The 14,347-nt window shown below is 42.1% G+C and overlaps 1 protein-coding gene across 1 annotated transcript in view; it reads left to right on the forward strand.

Moving 5' to 3' along the window:
- Positions 1 to 241: 241 nt before the first annotated feature.
- ST8SIA4 (ST8 alpha-N-acetyl-neuraminide alpha-2,8-sialyltransferase 4) overlaps positions 242 to 14,347 on the forward strand; it is a 62,861-nt gene continuing 48,755 nt past the window's right edge. The window contains exons 1-2 of the mRNA XM_075078378.1: positions 242 to 720; positions 5,329 to 5,460. Of these exons, the coding sequence (XP_074934479.1) occupies positions 608 to 720; positions 5,329 to 5,460 (245 nt within the window). The 5' untranslated portion in view covers positions 242 to 607. The remainder of the gene's footprint in view (positions 721 to 5,328; positions 5,461 to 14,347) is intronic.

Genomic DNA, 14,347 nt, shown 5'->3' on the forward strand with positions numbered 1-14,347 from the left:
GCCCCCTCAGCCCACGGCCGGCGCTGCCCGCCGCTCCCCGGCTGCTTCTCCCCGCCGCTCCCCGGCTTCTTCCCCCCGCCGCTCCTCGCTTCTCCCCGCTGCCCCCGGCCGCTGCCCGGGGCCGGGCGCCGTGTGCCCGCCCCCGCGCGGCTCCCATTGGCCGCGCTCCGCCCGCCACCGCCCCGCCGCGGGGAGGGAGGTGCCAGCGGCGCCCCGGGGCCGTCGCCGCCGCCGCGATCGCAGCGGGGCCGCAGCGGAGCCGGCGCCGGAGCTGGAGCGGAGCAGCGGCGGGAGAAGGACGGCGCGGCGCGGGGCGGCTGGGCGGGCGCGCAGCGGCGGCTCCGCTGACTTGTCCCTCCCGCGGAGCAGAGCGAGCCGCCGCCTGCGAGCCCGGCTCCTCGGCAGCGGAGGACGGGGTGAAAGAGGGACAAACTAAACGCCAAACAAACCCCAACGTCTGCGCCCGCCTGATTTTTTTTCTTCCTTAATTATTTCGAGAAATACTGTTAGTGTGTTTTTGGCAATTTGTGCCGCGTGTGGAGTTGTTTTCCGCACACCCCTGACGAACAAAGGAAAAGGGGGAGGGGGACCGCGCTTCGCAGAAGACATGCGTTCAGTCAGGAAGAGGTGGACTGTGTGCACGATAAGTCTCCTCCTCATCTTTTACAAGACGAAAGAAATAGCGCGGAGCGAGGAGCGCCAGGAGGCACCGCTCGGCGGGTAACTGCGGAGCGCCGCGCCGGGAGGGCTCTGCGAGGGGGCGGCGGGGCCGTGCCTCTGCCCGAGGTCCTCCCCGCGGCCCCACACGGGTCTTCAGGTCACCCGGCGCCTCCCGGGCCGGGGGCTGCTCCCCTGCGGTGCCGCGGCGGTTTGGCGCTCTCGCGGGTCGGCACAGGGGCGGGGGTCCCGGTGCCGGTGCCGGGCGGCTTAGGAGCGGCTTTGGCTGGCGGAGCTCCGCGGCTGCGCGCCGGGGGCCGGCGGGAGGTTGCCCGGTGCCGGGGTTGCGGCTGGTGCACGCCCTCGCCCCGGTGCTAGGGTGCGCCGGGGAAGCTCCCGCGGCCGCGGCGGCTCCCCGAGGGCCGGGGCGGCCGGAGGCGGCGGCGGCCGCCGGAGCGCGCCGTCCCTCGCGTCCTGCTTTGGGAGCCCTGCGGGGGGGATCGTGCCGGGGTGCGCGGCCGCGGGCGGCGCCTGCCTCCGTCCTTGAAGTTTGGCTGGGAGCTGTGCTTAACTTCGCTGCTCCTCGGGGATGCTTCCTCTGAGAGTGTGAGGGACATCCCCCTTAGCTCCCGAGGCTCCTGCTGGACACTCAGGTCTCTCGCAGCGAGATATTTTCCCTCTTCTGCCTGTCTTCGGTTGAAAATAAAAGGCGAAAAGTCCCTTCCCATTTTTCTGTTTGCGCTCAGCTTTCTCTTTGTGGCGCATTATGTTTCCGTACGTGCATGCCTATATTCCTCATTTGTCTCTCAACTTGCAGCTAACCTGTGAAGATGCTGGATTTTCAGCCAAGCCTGTTTCCCCTTGGAGGGGTATACTTTTTATTTTCACAGGGGGGGAAGGCATAAATTCCGTGGTGGCATAGTGAAATCAGCAAAGGCAGGGAAGGGGCTCACGCTTCCTGTTTGCTTGTGTAAATCGACTGCCCGGGAGATACGTTCACGGCAAATTTTCATGCTTTGGTATAAGTCCTTGCCTTAATTTGAGGAGGAGGCATAAGGAGGTTTTTAAGTGCCTGTATGGGCCTGGAGGAAGCTGGGGCATTACAATCTACTTAGTCCCCCCTTCACCCCCGAGGCTAAAGGCAAAAAGTGTATGCCCCTTCCCCGGCCCTTGCCCAGGCAGGCTGGTGAGGGCGTGGGGAGCAGGCAGCTGGGCGCAGCTGGCCGTCAGTGGCCCTGGCCTTCCTGGGAGCAGGGGGTGGTCTCGCCTCTGTGTGTGTGATGTTTGCTTCCGTTGGTATTAAAGATTTTCACAGCTTGCTGGTAACTTTGCCTCTTGTTCAGCCTGGTTGTAAGCCCAGTTTCTGCCACAGTGCTGTGGTATCTGCATACTTATGAGATGTACAAAAGTTAAAAATTTTGGGGCTGTAGGTGTGCAAAAATACATGTGAAAATGAGTGTATGAGGGGAAAATCAGCATTAAAGAGACTCTTGTTTCTTAATATGTACTCCTTCCTGTCAGGCTAGGGGTAGCTGCTAAAATGTTTCAGAAATCAGTCACTAGATAGAATCGATACAAAAAAAGCCCCCTCCGGCTTATGATACATTTTCTGACACGATTTAAAAAGTGCTAATATGAACTGATGATTTAATATGAAGTGAAAGCAAATTTATTTAGTCATAAATATGTATGTCCTTAACAACACTTTAAAATGTAGCTGTAATGTACTTCTGCCAGGTCATTTAGTGATATCTCTACTTCTTTGGTATCAGTGAGACTTCTTGTGCAGTATGGTGCTACACACCTTGACTAAGGATATTGGAATATAGTTTCTTTTCCCAGCCCATCATCCCATCCATTACTGTATGAAGCAGGAAAAAAACATCTAATTGTATTACTAGTGTCTGCTGGCACTATTGATGTTACACTTGCCTTTCTCCTGAAGGAAGGGCTCATGCTGTTTAGTTATTTCTGGCTGGCCATGGGGGAAAGCAAAGTCAGTTTTCCGTGGGATGTTTTGCTTCCAGAAGTAAGCATAATGCAGAATTGTGAGTGTGCAAGGTGGGCCATTTTATGGTTATTAGTGACACTGCAGGTAAATCACAGATGTTCCAAAATGGACTATGTGCAATTCCAAAGTATGTGGTAAAGCTTAAATCAGCTGTATTCTCATAGCAAAGTTTGCTAGGACAATAATTGTGAAAGCATGCCCTTCTTTTACAGCAGTGTCCCTTTAAAGGTTAAGCAAGTAACAAAACATGCATATTATGTGGGATGCAGTCTTTCTTAAACAGTGTTATTTCCTACTTATATGGAATTTCCTTGAAGACACTTATTTATGTTTAATAAACTGTCTTCAGAAGAAGAAATAGTTTTATTATATTGGTCTTATTGGTCACCAAGGCAAGGCAATTCAGAATGACGGATGACACTGTCAGTCACATGTTGCTGTCACACTACAGCAGCTGTTTCATTTACATCAGAGAGGATTTGCGGTGATTCTGGAAGAAACAAAGCAGCCCAAATTTCACAGTTGTTTACACCATGAATAATTTTCTGGAATAAATTTAGCTTTTCATGTGTGAGTTTATTTAATATTACTTTAAGCGAAAATTCAGTAGAACAACACCAATAAAAGGGAGGGATGAATGTAAGGGAACACTTTGTGTTCATAGTAGAACTTGAACACAAAGTGCCTAGGACCTTCTTTTAGCTCATGACAACAAAATTTAACATTGTTTTACTGTACAATCTGTATAGCTCACTGCAGATGTAAATTGTGAGTGTGGAACACAACCACATTACAAATGTGACAGTGCTTTAGGTGTTGGCAAGGTCCTTTTGTCATCTATGTCACTGTTAAAGTGTCTACTAGATAATGTTTAACCCAGCATAAACTGGAGACACCTCTGAGGTACTTTTAGACTCAGTACTTTACTTGGATGTTTTTTAGCATTTTTGCTTTAGGTGCTTATGCTCTATGCATGTAGAGAATATATGCAGGAAAATAGATGCAATAAATATATTTAAAACCATTGTGGAAAATGTTTAGGGAATAAAACATTTTAAAATAGCAAAAAGTATTAATTACATTCTGGTTATTGAATTTTAGGACTTCTGCAGCATCCTCCTATGCCCTCAAGTTAGCATGATTTGCGTAATTTGCGTACAGATTTTGTTCCTAGGAGATTTCTTAGAGTTGTAGGTTTTTCAGTAGGTGGCACTATTACCTATGAGTCAGTACAATGTCAGTGCTGCAACATGTTGGGGATCAGGGAGGGAGGGCGTTGATAGTAATTGATGTTTTGGATGAAGTATATAATACTGGTTTATTAGTTACAGGGGCTTTTGCAATGAGCACATTTTGCAAATGACTACATGTTACCAGTTTTGTTAATTTAGCTTAATTAATGTCATGTTGCAGGTTAGTTTGAGTTTACTTTGCTATATAATTTACCAAATATTAATATCTCTATATAAAATATATAATTTTTATAGATACTAATAAATATAATATTGATATATATACTGCAGTAATGTTACTGTAGCTTTTACTAAGGGCTAGAATCCCACTGTTTTAAGAACTTACAGCCACAGGTAAACAAGAGTCAGCAATTCCTAAGAAAACTTACAGTCTCAGGTCTTTTCCATTTTGTTGGCTGAATGGCTGGTGGTCAAAAGTTCTGTCTGCAAGCTAAGTGAAGTTATTGGCAGTATTTCAGAGCATGAAGAGATTTCTCTATATTACTGTTATATATACTCCTGAGATACAAGACACTGTACATGGTAGAATCTTATCTGCAACAACTTTGATATATGTATGATTAACAGCTATGTTTGAACTCTGCTGAATGTTGCTCTGGCACCAAAATGGAAGACAATGGAAATATGGAGATAAAAACAGATTTTAGACATAATACCTTAAGTCGTGGTTGCAGTGGTTTAGTTTCTGTCACATTTGTGTGACCCTATTGGCTGATATCATTGTAACCGGTAACATTATGATACTGCATTAGATGTTCACTGGTCATCACCCACGGCTTACTACAATTATATTTTTTTTTAAGGTTACCTTACCCAAATTTACAAATATGGTAAGACTGATGAGGACGATAAGACAGCAGGAGTTGTTTGAATGTGTGCATACAAAAGTTTCAGGAAATGTTGCAAAATTTTGTGTTTTGTGTGTTATTAAACTCCAGAATTCCATGCATGAAAGTCTTTTAGTATCAACAGGATGCAAAGGGAGTCTGTTAGGCCATTATTGTAGAACATAAGCAGTTACTGTTGGAAGGCTTGAAAGTTAATAATTCTTAGTTTCCTACTGGAAGTTTGGAACATAGAAATGCAGAATTTGCCTCACAAACATACTGACGTTTGGTCCCAGGTTCACAGTTCGGAGTTTATAGTAGTTTTTGTTATGTCCATTTCATTACAAATACAAACATATATAAGCTCTTAAATTGCATATTCAAGTATTAGATATAGGTGTCCCATAGAGTTCTCACGGGTACAGTTTATTTGCTTCAGCAAGCTGAATAAATCTGCAGGGGAGATAATTGCTTCTTTTTGTTGTGAATAAAAGGAAATATCAGTGGTGCCTGTGACAGAAATTACTTAAAACTAGAACTAGCCTTGATGTAATTGTGTCTTTTCTATATTGCATTGCAGAGATGGCGAACTGAGTTTGAGTAGATCAATGATCAATAGCTCTGATAAGATAATTCGAAAGGGTGGCTCCTCAATCTTCCAGCATGCTGTAGAAGGTTGGAAAATCAATTCTTCTTTGGTACTGGAAATAAGGTGAGTGTCTTAAATAAAAAGCAGTTAATTTCATATTGCCTGTAATTCTTCTGGTCTGGATAACAGTCATTTAATTTATGGTTGCAGGTGAATGTTTTATAACTGTGCATATTTAGGGTGCAATGTTAAATGCAACTAAATTACATTAGACTCCAAAGTCAATCCTTCGTACGAATAAATGAAATGTTGTCATCTGGCTGTCTCAGTCAGACACGTGCAGTCAGTATCTACATTATGCATGTCCACATTTGAGCTGGTTGTCTAGAACGCTCTTGCAGTCAGTGGTGAGAAATTGCCACTTTTAGGACATGATGTCCTCTCATCCTAATGGTCTGAAATAGGACACATGGAAGTACCCAGAACATGCCAGGTTTTCTCCCTTACCTACAAAGGCTGCTTAGGCAGATGGCTTAGATGTAGGAGTCAAGAGCTAGGATGTCAGGTGCTGCGAATCCAGCCCTGGCTGTGGCTGGTCCGAGTCACAAGTTCAGGTGTTGACAATACCCATATAGTACACAGTTTTCTTTCCTGAAGTCAGAGAGGCCAGAAGGAGCCTGAGGCTTGTGCTGAGAACCGAAACACAGTAGCAGTGTTAAAGTCAGTAATAGTTCTGATGTGTCTTAGCAGTTAACAGTGGGTCTACTCACGTTGGGGGCCTCATAGAAGAGAAGAGAAAGCAGAAGCTGGTGTGTTGTGTTGTTGTTGTGTCTTCCCTGTATTAATCAGGAAGGTGGCCAGTGAGAGAAGTGTATGGAGCATGGATTGGCAGTATGGAAGGCTAGGAGCGTCTCATTCTGTGAAAAATTATAGAAAATAACTATTTCTAGCAGCAATCACATAGCAGATTGGACTTGATTTTCTGCATATTTAGATGTTGAATGGGAATTTGATCTAACTAAAATGTGGTTTCTGTGTCATTTCCCTTTCTACTTTTTTTTTTTTAAATTAATGGACAGCTTATAAAACCCTTAAACAGGCATTGTTTCCATGTATGGAAGCATGGCTTGTCTGAATGAGGAACTTGGGGGGGCGGGGTTCAATGGCTTTTAATGACTTTTTTTAAAAAATGAATTTTACGTCCCTAATTCTAAAACATGCCGAAGATATGGGTAGCTCAGAAAGGTATGAAGCTGTAGTAAAGGACTGATGTTCTGGAAGTTTTTTGCTATGATGGACATAGCACAGCCCTGCTGTGAAAGCCAAGCAACAGCATCAGGGACGGAAAGAGCGGCAGGATTTGAGTAGACACAACAATTAATACTCTGGAGCCTGTAGCTGTGTTGCAGCTGCCTGGCAAGCGCTCTGTGGAGCACTGTGGAGTCTCCACTCCCTGACTGCCTAGGCAGAGGGACCCTCAGGCATTCAGCTGCATCCCAGGCACTTGCATTCCCACTGGCGAAGACCTGGTGGCCATCCTAAAATGCAGCTGAATTGCAGCTCAGGAGTGGAGTTTCTTCCAGGACCGTCTGTTCAGATGCAGCCTGTTTGACCAGTGTATGGTTGTTCCATAAAGGCTAAGTTCTGCTCCAAGGTAGTCTAGGAAAGATAAGCAGGTTTTCTATATCAGTAACAGTATTTAAAATTTGTATGCATATAACTGACAACTTAAGCTGGAGAAATATTGAGTAACTTCAGAAAAATACTGTTGAAATTTCAAATCATAGGTTATGGTTCTGACAATTAGGAGAAAATATTACATTGTTTTACTTGCGAAGTAAACTCATTTGGAAGCCATTGAGTGACTAAAATAGTGACAGATAATTCTTCTCAGTAATTTTTTTTGAAAAATTGTTATATTTCAGAACCATTTAAAACCAATACACCTTGCTGCTCAAGCCAAACAACAAGCAAGTAAAAATATTACAATAACTTTTTGATTAAATTTAAAAGAGAAAATGAATGGGTTATGCTTGTTTTCCACCTGTTTCAAAAGCAAAATAAATCATTCAGACAAAGAGGTAAAACAGTGGAGAATGTGTTAGATTTTTTTCAGCCTGTTGCTACATATGTATCATCTCAATCTACTAAAATCATGAGGCTTAAAATAATTTTTTTCCTTATTGTTGGCTAGGGATGGGGAAGTTCTCTCATTTTATAAATTATTAATGTGCTCTTAAGAAGCATCATGATGTGATTATGTGATGTTTTTTAAAAATTGTACAGTGAAGGATGTTTGTTTTTTTCAGTAGTACAGTGAAGAAAACCATGGATCTTCTACACTTGATTAAAGAGTAAAGGTTCCACTTCATCAAAGATTTTCTGTACAGTATATTGAAACTATATTGAACTATATTGAAAGGAATCAGTGCTACCAGCCAGTCACATTCTTTCCAGAAACACTCTTTGCTAACGTGCATAGCAAATACAGTTACGGTACACAGCAGTGAGGGAGGGAAGTCTGGCCTGCTTTTCCGTGAGCAAGCCACATGCAGCCCCTTGTGATATGTGTTCTACTCTGATGTTGACTAAACTATGTGCATTCTTCTTTCACTTTTACAGGCGGTTTGCTATATACCTTTCTTTCCTGTCACAGCAGTAAGAAGCATCTTAGCCATAAATATTTTTACCCTTTCAGACCTATCAGGACTAACTTCAAATGTGTCCAGCAATTTCCTAGAGCGTTCTCATGGTTAGACTAACTGTTCAGCCCTTCAAAGTACATTACGTGCACTGTGTAGACTGTGAAGATGATTCATACTTTGTGGTCTTGTGCTGTGAGGTTGACCGTAGCAAATAATGGTAAGACAGAAACACACAAACAAAAAAAAGCTAGTGCCAGTTGAATAATGTATAAAAAGTTATCAGTTCTTAGCAGTGGAGAAATTATTTGTGAAGCCATCTGTGTACAGCATAAAGACATTTCATAAAACTTATAATCACCCAAAAATGGCAGTTACTTTTGTGTCTTACATCAGCTTGCCACACACATTAGCAATTTTTAAATGTAGAAAATATGTAACAGTGAGTTTTCCTTTGTGTAAGGACTGTTAATCGATGGTATGTCTAGACCTAGCTGGCTGGCAGCTGGAATGTTATGCTTTGCTATCTGCTTTGTTGACCATGGGCATCATCTCTGGCCATCATGTTTTTGTTCAGATTAGGGACCAGTCTGTCAGACTCAAAGACTACGAATTCTTGGCAGGTCCAGGCTCAGATAGGGGGTCAATGAGTGAAAAAGTTCCTTTATCAGGACCCCACAGGAGAATGAAAAGCTTCCACTGGGTTACTGATGTCACAAGATGCTCTCTGGGACTTTGTAGCCAGAAGAGGCAGTTTAGGGAGTGTAGCAGCTCTTGGGAGGGCAGCAGCCCTTTGGAGATGTTAAGCAGGCATTAGACAAAAGAGCTAGACTTTCTGTGACTGAGGTAGAAATGATGGGCATTTTTAATTACTTGAGACTGTAGCACATTTGCTGCCTTGCCAATCATGCTTGATCTAGTGGGAGAGTGATTTTTCCAACTGATATTACCTACTGATTGGTGACAACTTCTTTGAAGAATAATTGGCAGTTCCTGTGCCTAAGGGTGGAAGACTGCTTGCTTGGCTCCCCTTCTCTCTGAATTATTTCAGTCATGAAGAGGAAGAATCCACCTTCTGCAAGGTTTTGTGTCTTAAGTCCTTTCTACTCTCCATAGCAATGTGAAGGTTTTCCACTTATGGAAATAGGAAATTTATGTTGTATCGAAGACCATACATTCAGGAAGGAGAGATGTGGCTGAGAGGATACAAACCTATCTGGGGAAGCCTCCCACACAGGAATGATGTCAGTACGTCTGTGACCTGTGTGAAATTAACTACAGTATGACACCTCAGTGTGTAACTTTCTTCCACTTACTTTTGATTAAACGTGGGCGTTTATTTTGGAAGGAGTGGTTGAAGGTTTTGAATTGCAGGAAGGCAAAAATGATGTTAAAAAAAAAAGTGGGTTGAGGATGTATTTATCTCTTTGCAATGTAACAGAGAAGGCAATGAGTGGAAATTTCCTGTCAGAAAAGTGTGAGAACTTGTAAGATGTTAATAGCATCATAAAAAAAAAAAAAGTGCAATTTCCTCCTTAGAAAGGTTAAGATTATTGTCATTGTTTAGCTTTCAAGTTAATATGAAACAGTTATGATAAGTCCCTGAAGTGCAAGCAGTAAATACTGAACTTCTAACGGAGCAGAACAATTGCTATGGAGCCTTTGGAGCAACATTTTGGGGCCAGTTGCACTGTTTCCTTCAGATCTCTTGTGTCTCTAAGACATGCAAACTGGGGCTCTCAAGCCTGGTTTAGTTGTAATAAACCTTAAGGGGGTTTTGCCTCCTTAGACCCTTGCCTCATCTGAAAAGTCAGCATCCACTGCCAGTTGGGGTGATTAACTCCTTTGACTCCTTTCTTTTGACACTAATTTGCTTAAATTGGTGAAAAGCTGACAGATGGCTGGCCTTCATATGGTAAACGGTAGTTGGGACACACTCCATTTAAATGCCCTGAAGATTTGTGCCTGATTAATACATGCTTCAGCTACTGAAGTGACCTTTCTGGTCAAGGGACAGTGGGGTGCCCTGGAGGGCACAAGGAGGGCTAGAATGGAGACAAAGCCAGACAGCAACTTCCCTGTAACACAGCACTTGTGTTTGTGTGGTCCTCCATGGGCTGGGGAATGGCAGGAGCCTTTCCATGGTTAGTTGCAGTTAGGTGGGGTTCTACCAAATCGAAATCTTAGAATTGTCAAAATAAAATAGAAGAAAGTGAATTAGAATCTGCAGTAACTTCAATGGGATGGGAGTCTCTTGGGGGTGGGATGTCACCAGACATTTGAGAGTTACATATCGAAAGGATTTTGTATGTTTTGTTTGTCTTATGAAAAAGGGGGAAAGAAAGCACCACGTGAGTCCAAAAAAAATGTAAAACTTGAAGTCTGTGTTCAATTTAACAGAGATCTAAAGCCAGCACTTAAACTGATTAGTTACTGTCAAAGTGATCGAGATTGTTTAGAAATTGAAATATTTATGGTCAGATGCCTTACAAAGCAAATAAAAACATTTGGATATAAGTAACCATTGGCCTTTCAGTAATAAACAGCTCTTTAGAAAAATGAAAAAATAATCTTTTATTTTGGTAGCATGTGAAAAATCCTCCCTGAAGTTGCATGAAGTGGGCATTCAGAAACATAGAGCTCAACTGTTAGAACTGTGGTTAAAGGCCCTAAATTGATCTGAATTTTTTAGAAGTCTGCATAGAGAGACCCTAAAAAGCAAATACAGGAAAGAGAAGTAATCAGACTGAACTATCCATTTTTTCCTTACTCAAACATACAAACACAGTCTGGTCTTAAGTACCTGTTTTTCTTTCAGAGCTAGAGGCAAGCAGAGAGTTGGAGAGCACTACTTCTTTGGGACAGGAGTGTTTTTACTGTTGTTTAATTAAAAAACAAAATAAAAAAACAAGAATGGACTGTGTGGTAATACAAGGTCACAGTCTGGCCCTGTAGAAGGCTACAGCTCCCGTTGGCCTCCTGAGGAGGCAGTGTGGACTGTGAGCGTTTGCACCTCTGTTGGTTTTGGCTTTAGTCTGTCTGAAAGGGAATTTTCAGAAAAACCTCTTCAAGGAAAGCAGCATTAGCTGGCAAAAAATGTGCTTGACGTAGGTCATAGTCCTTGGTGATTTCAAAGGCTGAAAGCCACCTTCTGCCTTCCAACTGGAGAGTGCGAAGCAGTGCAAGGACTTGCTAGGCTTAGAGTAGAATCGCTGGAAAATCAAGTTGTTTAAAGACCTGTGTGAATCAGTCAGAGAAAGTGAGCAGGAGAGAGACAAAAGCGGTCAGAGATCTACAACACATGGCCTGTCCAGTTGAAAAAATACAAGTTTAAAAAAACTTGGATGGCTTCTTAGCCTCAGGTAAATGAAGGCTATTGCCAAGAGTATGAAATAGTCTGTCCTCCGCAGGCGAGGCATAAGGAACAAGAACAGGCTTCAGTTGCTGCGGGAAAGATCCGAGCTGGCATGAAAAATATTCTGTGGCTGGTAAGGCTAAGGAAGAACTGATGTAGACTGTGTGGTGGGTTTGCTGAGTCCCCACCATAGGAGGTTGTTAGGAATATATTAAATAAACATGAGCTGGGGGTGATATAGTTAAAGGCTTATCTTCAGTGGGGCAGTGTGGACTAGGTAGTCGCTCAGTTTGTCTCTGTTTCCATAATGTGGTTGCTGGTGAGGTAGCCCAGCTTCCTCAGTACTGAGGATGCACTTCAAGGGCTTCCCTTCACAGCTGAGGTTCAGAAAAGTCCAGATGCTCCAGCAGTGACGATTTCTGGTACTGCCTTGCTTGAAAGGAATGATTTTCCCAGGAAAAGTGTTGGGAGGTCATATTTCAGTGTTCTTGACAATGTCTAAAAATATAAATTTATTTGTGATCTTGAAAGTCAAATGTTTAAGTGATGTATTTGTTTTTTCCCTTAATCCACTCAATTCTGAGGCAGATGAGGGAGAGTTTGCCATTATATAATAGTTATGTAGTACAAAGACTACAGTACAAAATAAAACCAGAAAATTGCACATAAGTAGAAAAATGTCACCATGTTGCCACAAAGAAATACATATTTATATCATTTGGAAAGATGTTCAGAGACAATTCTATTACATGTGCTTTATCAGATAACTGGGAGTTTAAACATTATGAACATCTGTTTCTGATTATCAAAGAAAAGCCCTAGGTCAACTACAGATTTGACACCATGTTTCTGTGAGTCGTGTAAACATGTTGCAAACAGCTACCTAGCTTCAGATAGGAGCGAGCCACATCTGCATCACCTGCCCACAAAGGGTTCAGGGCACACCCCAGATACAGTTCTACTCATCAAAAGAAAACTGGAGGACCACCTCAAATAAAACAGTTTCTTTACACATTTTAACTTAAGGTTGCAGAACACCTTTGCTTCAAGGTTTCCTGAAAATCGTGCTGGTTTTTTGCTTCCTCTAATTGAGCTTTCTTTTGAATTTTATATGCAGCCGGACGTACATCAGCACTTATTTTAAATCATTTTGTAATGTATGTTTAATCAGAATAACCTAGTTGTGCTATTTTCAGTGCTTTTTGTGGGACAGAAGAGAGGTTTAAACAAGTTCTTATTATTAACCAGCATCAAGACTGACTGAGACACTCATGTATGTACTTTCAGAATGAGAAGTACTGTGATCCCCGTGGTACAGATGAGGCAGTAGCATAGAGGAACTTAAAACAATAGTATGAACATCTGCATTCTTAGTAATATTTATTTCGGTGTTAAAATATGTTCGGATGCAGTCAGATGACTCAATTAAAACACATTAATGTTAGCATTATTACACATCTCTTATACAAGGTTTCTTATGTGTACTGTAATATCTATGCATACATGTTATTGAATATACTAATGACAACTTCAGATAAGAAAATGTTTTTATATGTGTGAAAAGATGTTCAGATTCAGTGACTTTGCCTATATCAAACTTTTATTGAAAAAGAAATTCCTTACACACTTTGGAAATTTCAGCTCTTTTAAATAAGTGCTTGATTATCCAAATCTAATGCAGTTCCACTTGAAACCCTTTGGAAGACTTTTATGAGCATATGTAAGTGCGTAGATAGATAAATAAGCTTTGACCATAAGTAACCAAATTAATAATGGAAGCCAAGGTACTTTTATTTTTTTGGCAGTGTTTGCATAAGTTCATTGCCTTCCTCTTACATATTAAAATAATACACAAGATACTCTATTCATGCACAAATGTTGCTATTGTTTGCTAACAGAAACAATATTAGGCCTGTTCATTCTAGGTATCAAGGATGGGCACTTTGAATTACTAAAGCCAATCTTCTGATGATTACATGTGACTTTTTTTAGTCAGAGCCCTAGGTTTCTGTACATTTCACGTAATTTCTTTTGCTTTTATAGACTTATTCGTGGTCACCCCTTCTGACATCAGAGTGCTTATGAAGTAGGTCTCTAGATAGCTTAGCTGATCCTATTGATAACTTTTGATGCATTCATCTTGTCCTTTACAGCCACAGCTCTGGTACCTCTGTTCTTAGGTAATGAAGAATTTTAGTAATTTTTAATACTGCTAGACTGGGCAATTGCTTCTTTCTTTCTCTTCTTAATTTTGTAGGAATTTATATATCTGTTGCAGAGTACCCACAAAGTGAAGCTTACCAAACCCTTGGAGATTTTAAGTCCATTCAGCTTAAAGGCTGAAGTGGAGCCTTCATCTTCCTTTTACAGAAATAGCTTGCCTGGCCTTACCAAAAGCTCTAGACACTCAGGATTTTAACATTATCTATCCTGCTCTGTTATTCTCAGTCCCACATATGCCTCAGCACAAGTCATTTTTGCTCTGATGCTGCTTCATTCATACCTGAGAGCTGTAACAGACAGCCCAAGACGTTCTTTTTTCTTTTTTTCTTTTTTCTTTTTTTTTTTTGGTCTGAGTTTAAGAAATTAGAGGAAACACTTGAAACATGATAAAAATATGTTTTCACTTCCCCTATGGCTTTTAAGGTCAGTTCCGGGGTGAGTATTTTGTGTCACTGGTTGCAGGTTTCAGACATATTCTTCCTTCTTGAGGCAGTGGCACAAGAACTGGCTGCTGGTGAGCACAGTGTTCCTATAGTTCATCCTTTTTCACTTGTGGGTGATTATTTCCCCTTTATGTCTCTCAGTGGGTGTTGCAACTGCTAGAGTGGCATCTCTAGTTATCTTTTCCTGTTTTGATCTGCTCTAAGGAAGTTCTGCTCTAAAAACTTATTACATAAAAATAGCATTCTCTTACTCAACCAAATGTCTACTCTGTTCTAAATTTCACCTGCTGACAGCAGTGGAAAATATAAAACTACTGTTTTTCTTCTTGTCTTGTTATGAGTTGCAG

This window comes from Phalacrocorax aristotelis, chromosome Z, assembly GCF_949628215.1.
Source record: "Phalacrocorax aristotelis chromosome Z, bGulAri2.1, whole genome shotgun sequence".
Lineage (NCBI taxonomy): Eukaryota > Metazoa > Chordata > Aves > Suliformes > Phalacrocoracidae > Phalacrocorax > Phalacrocorax aristotelis.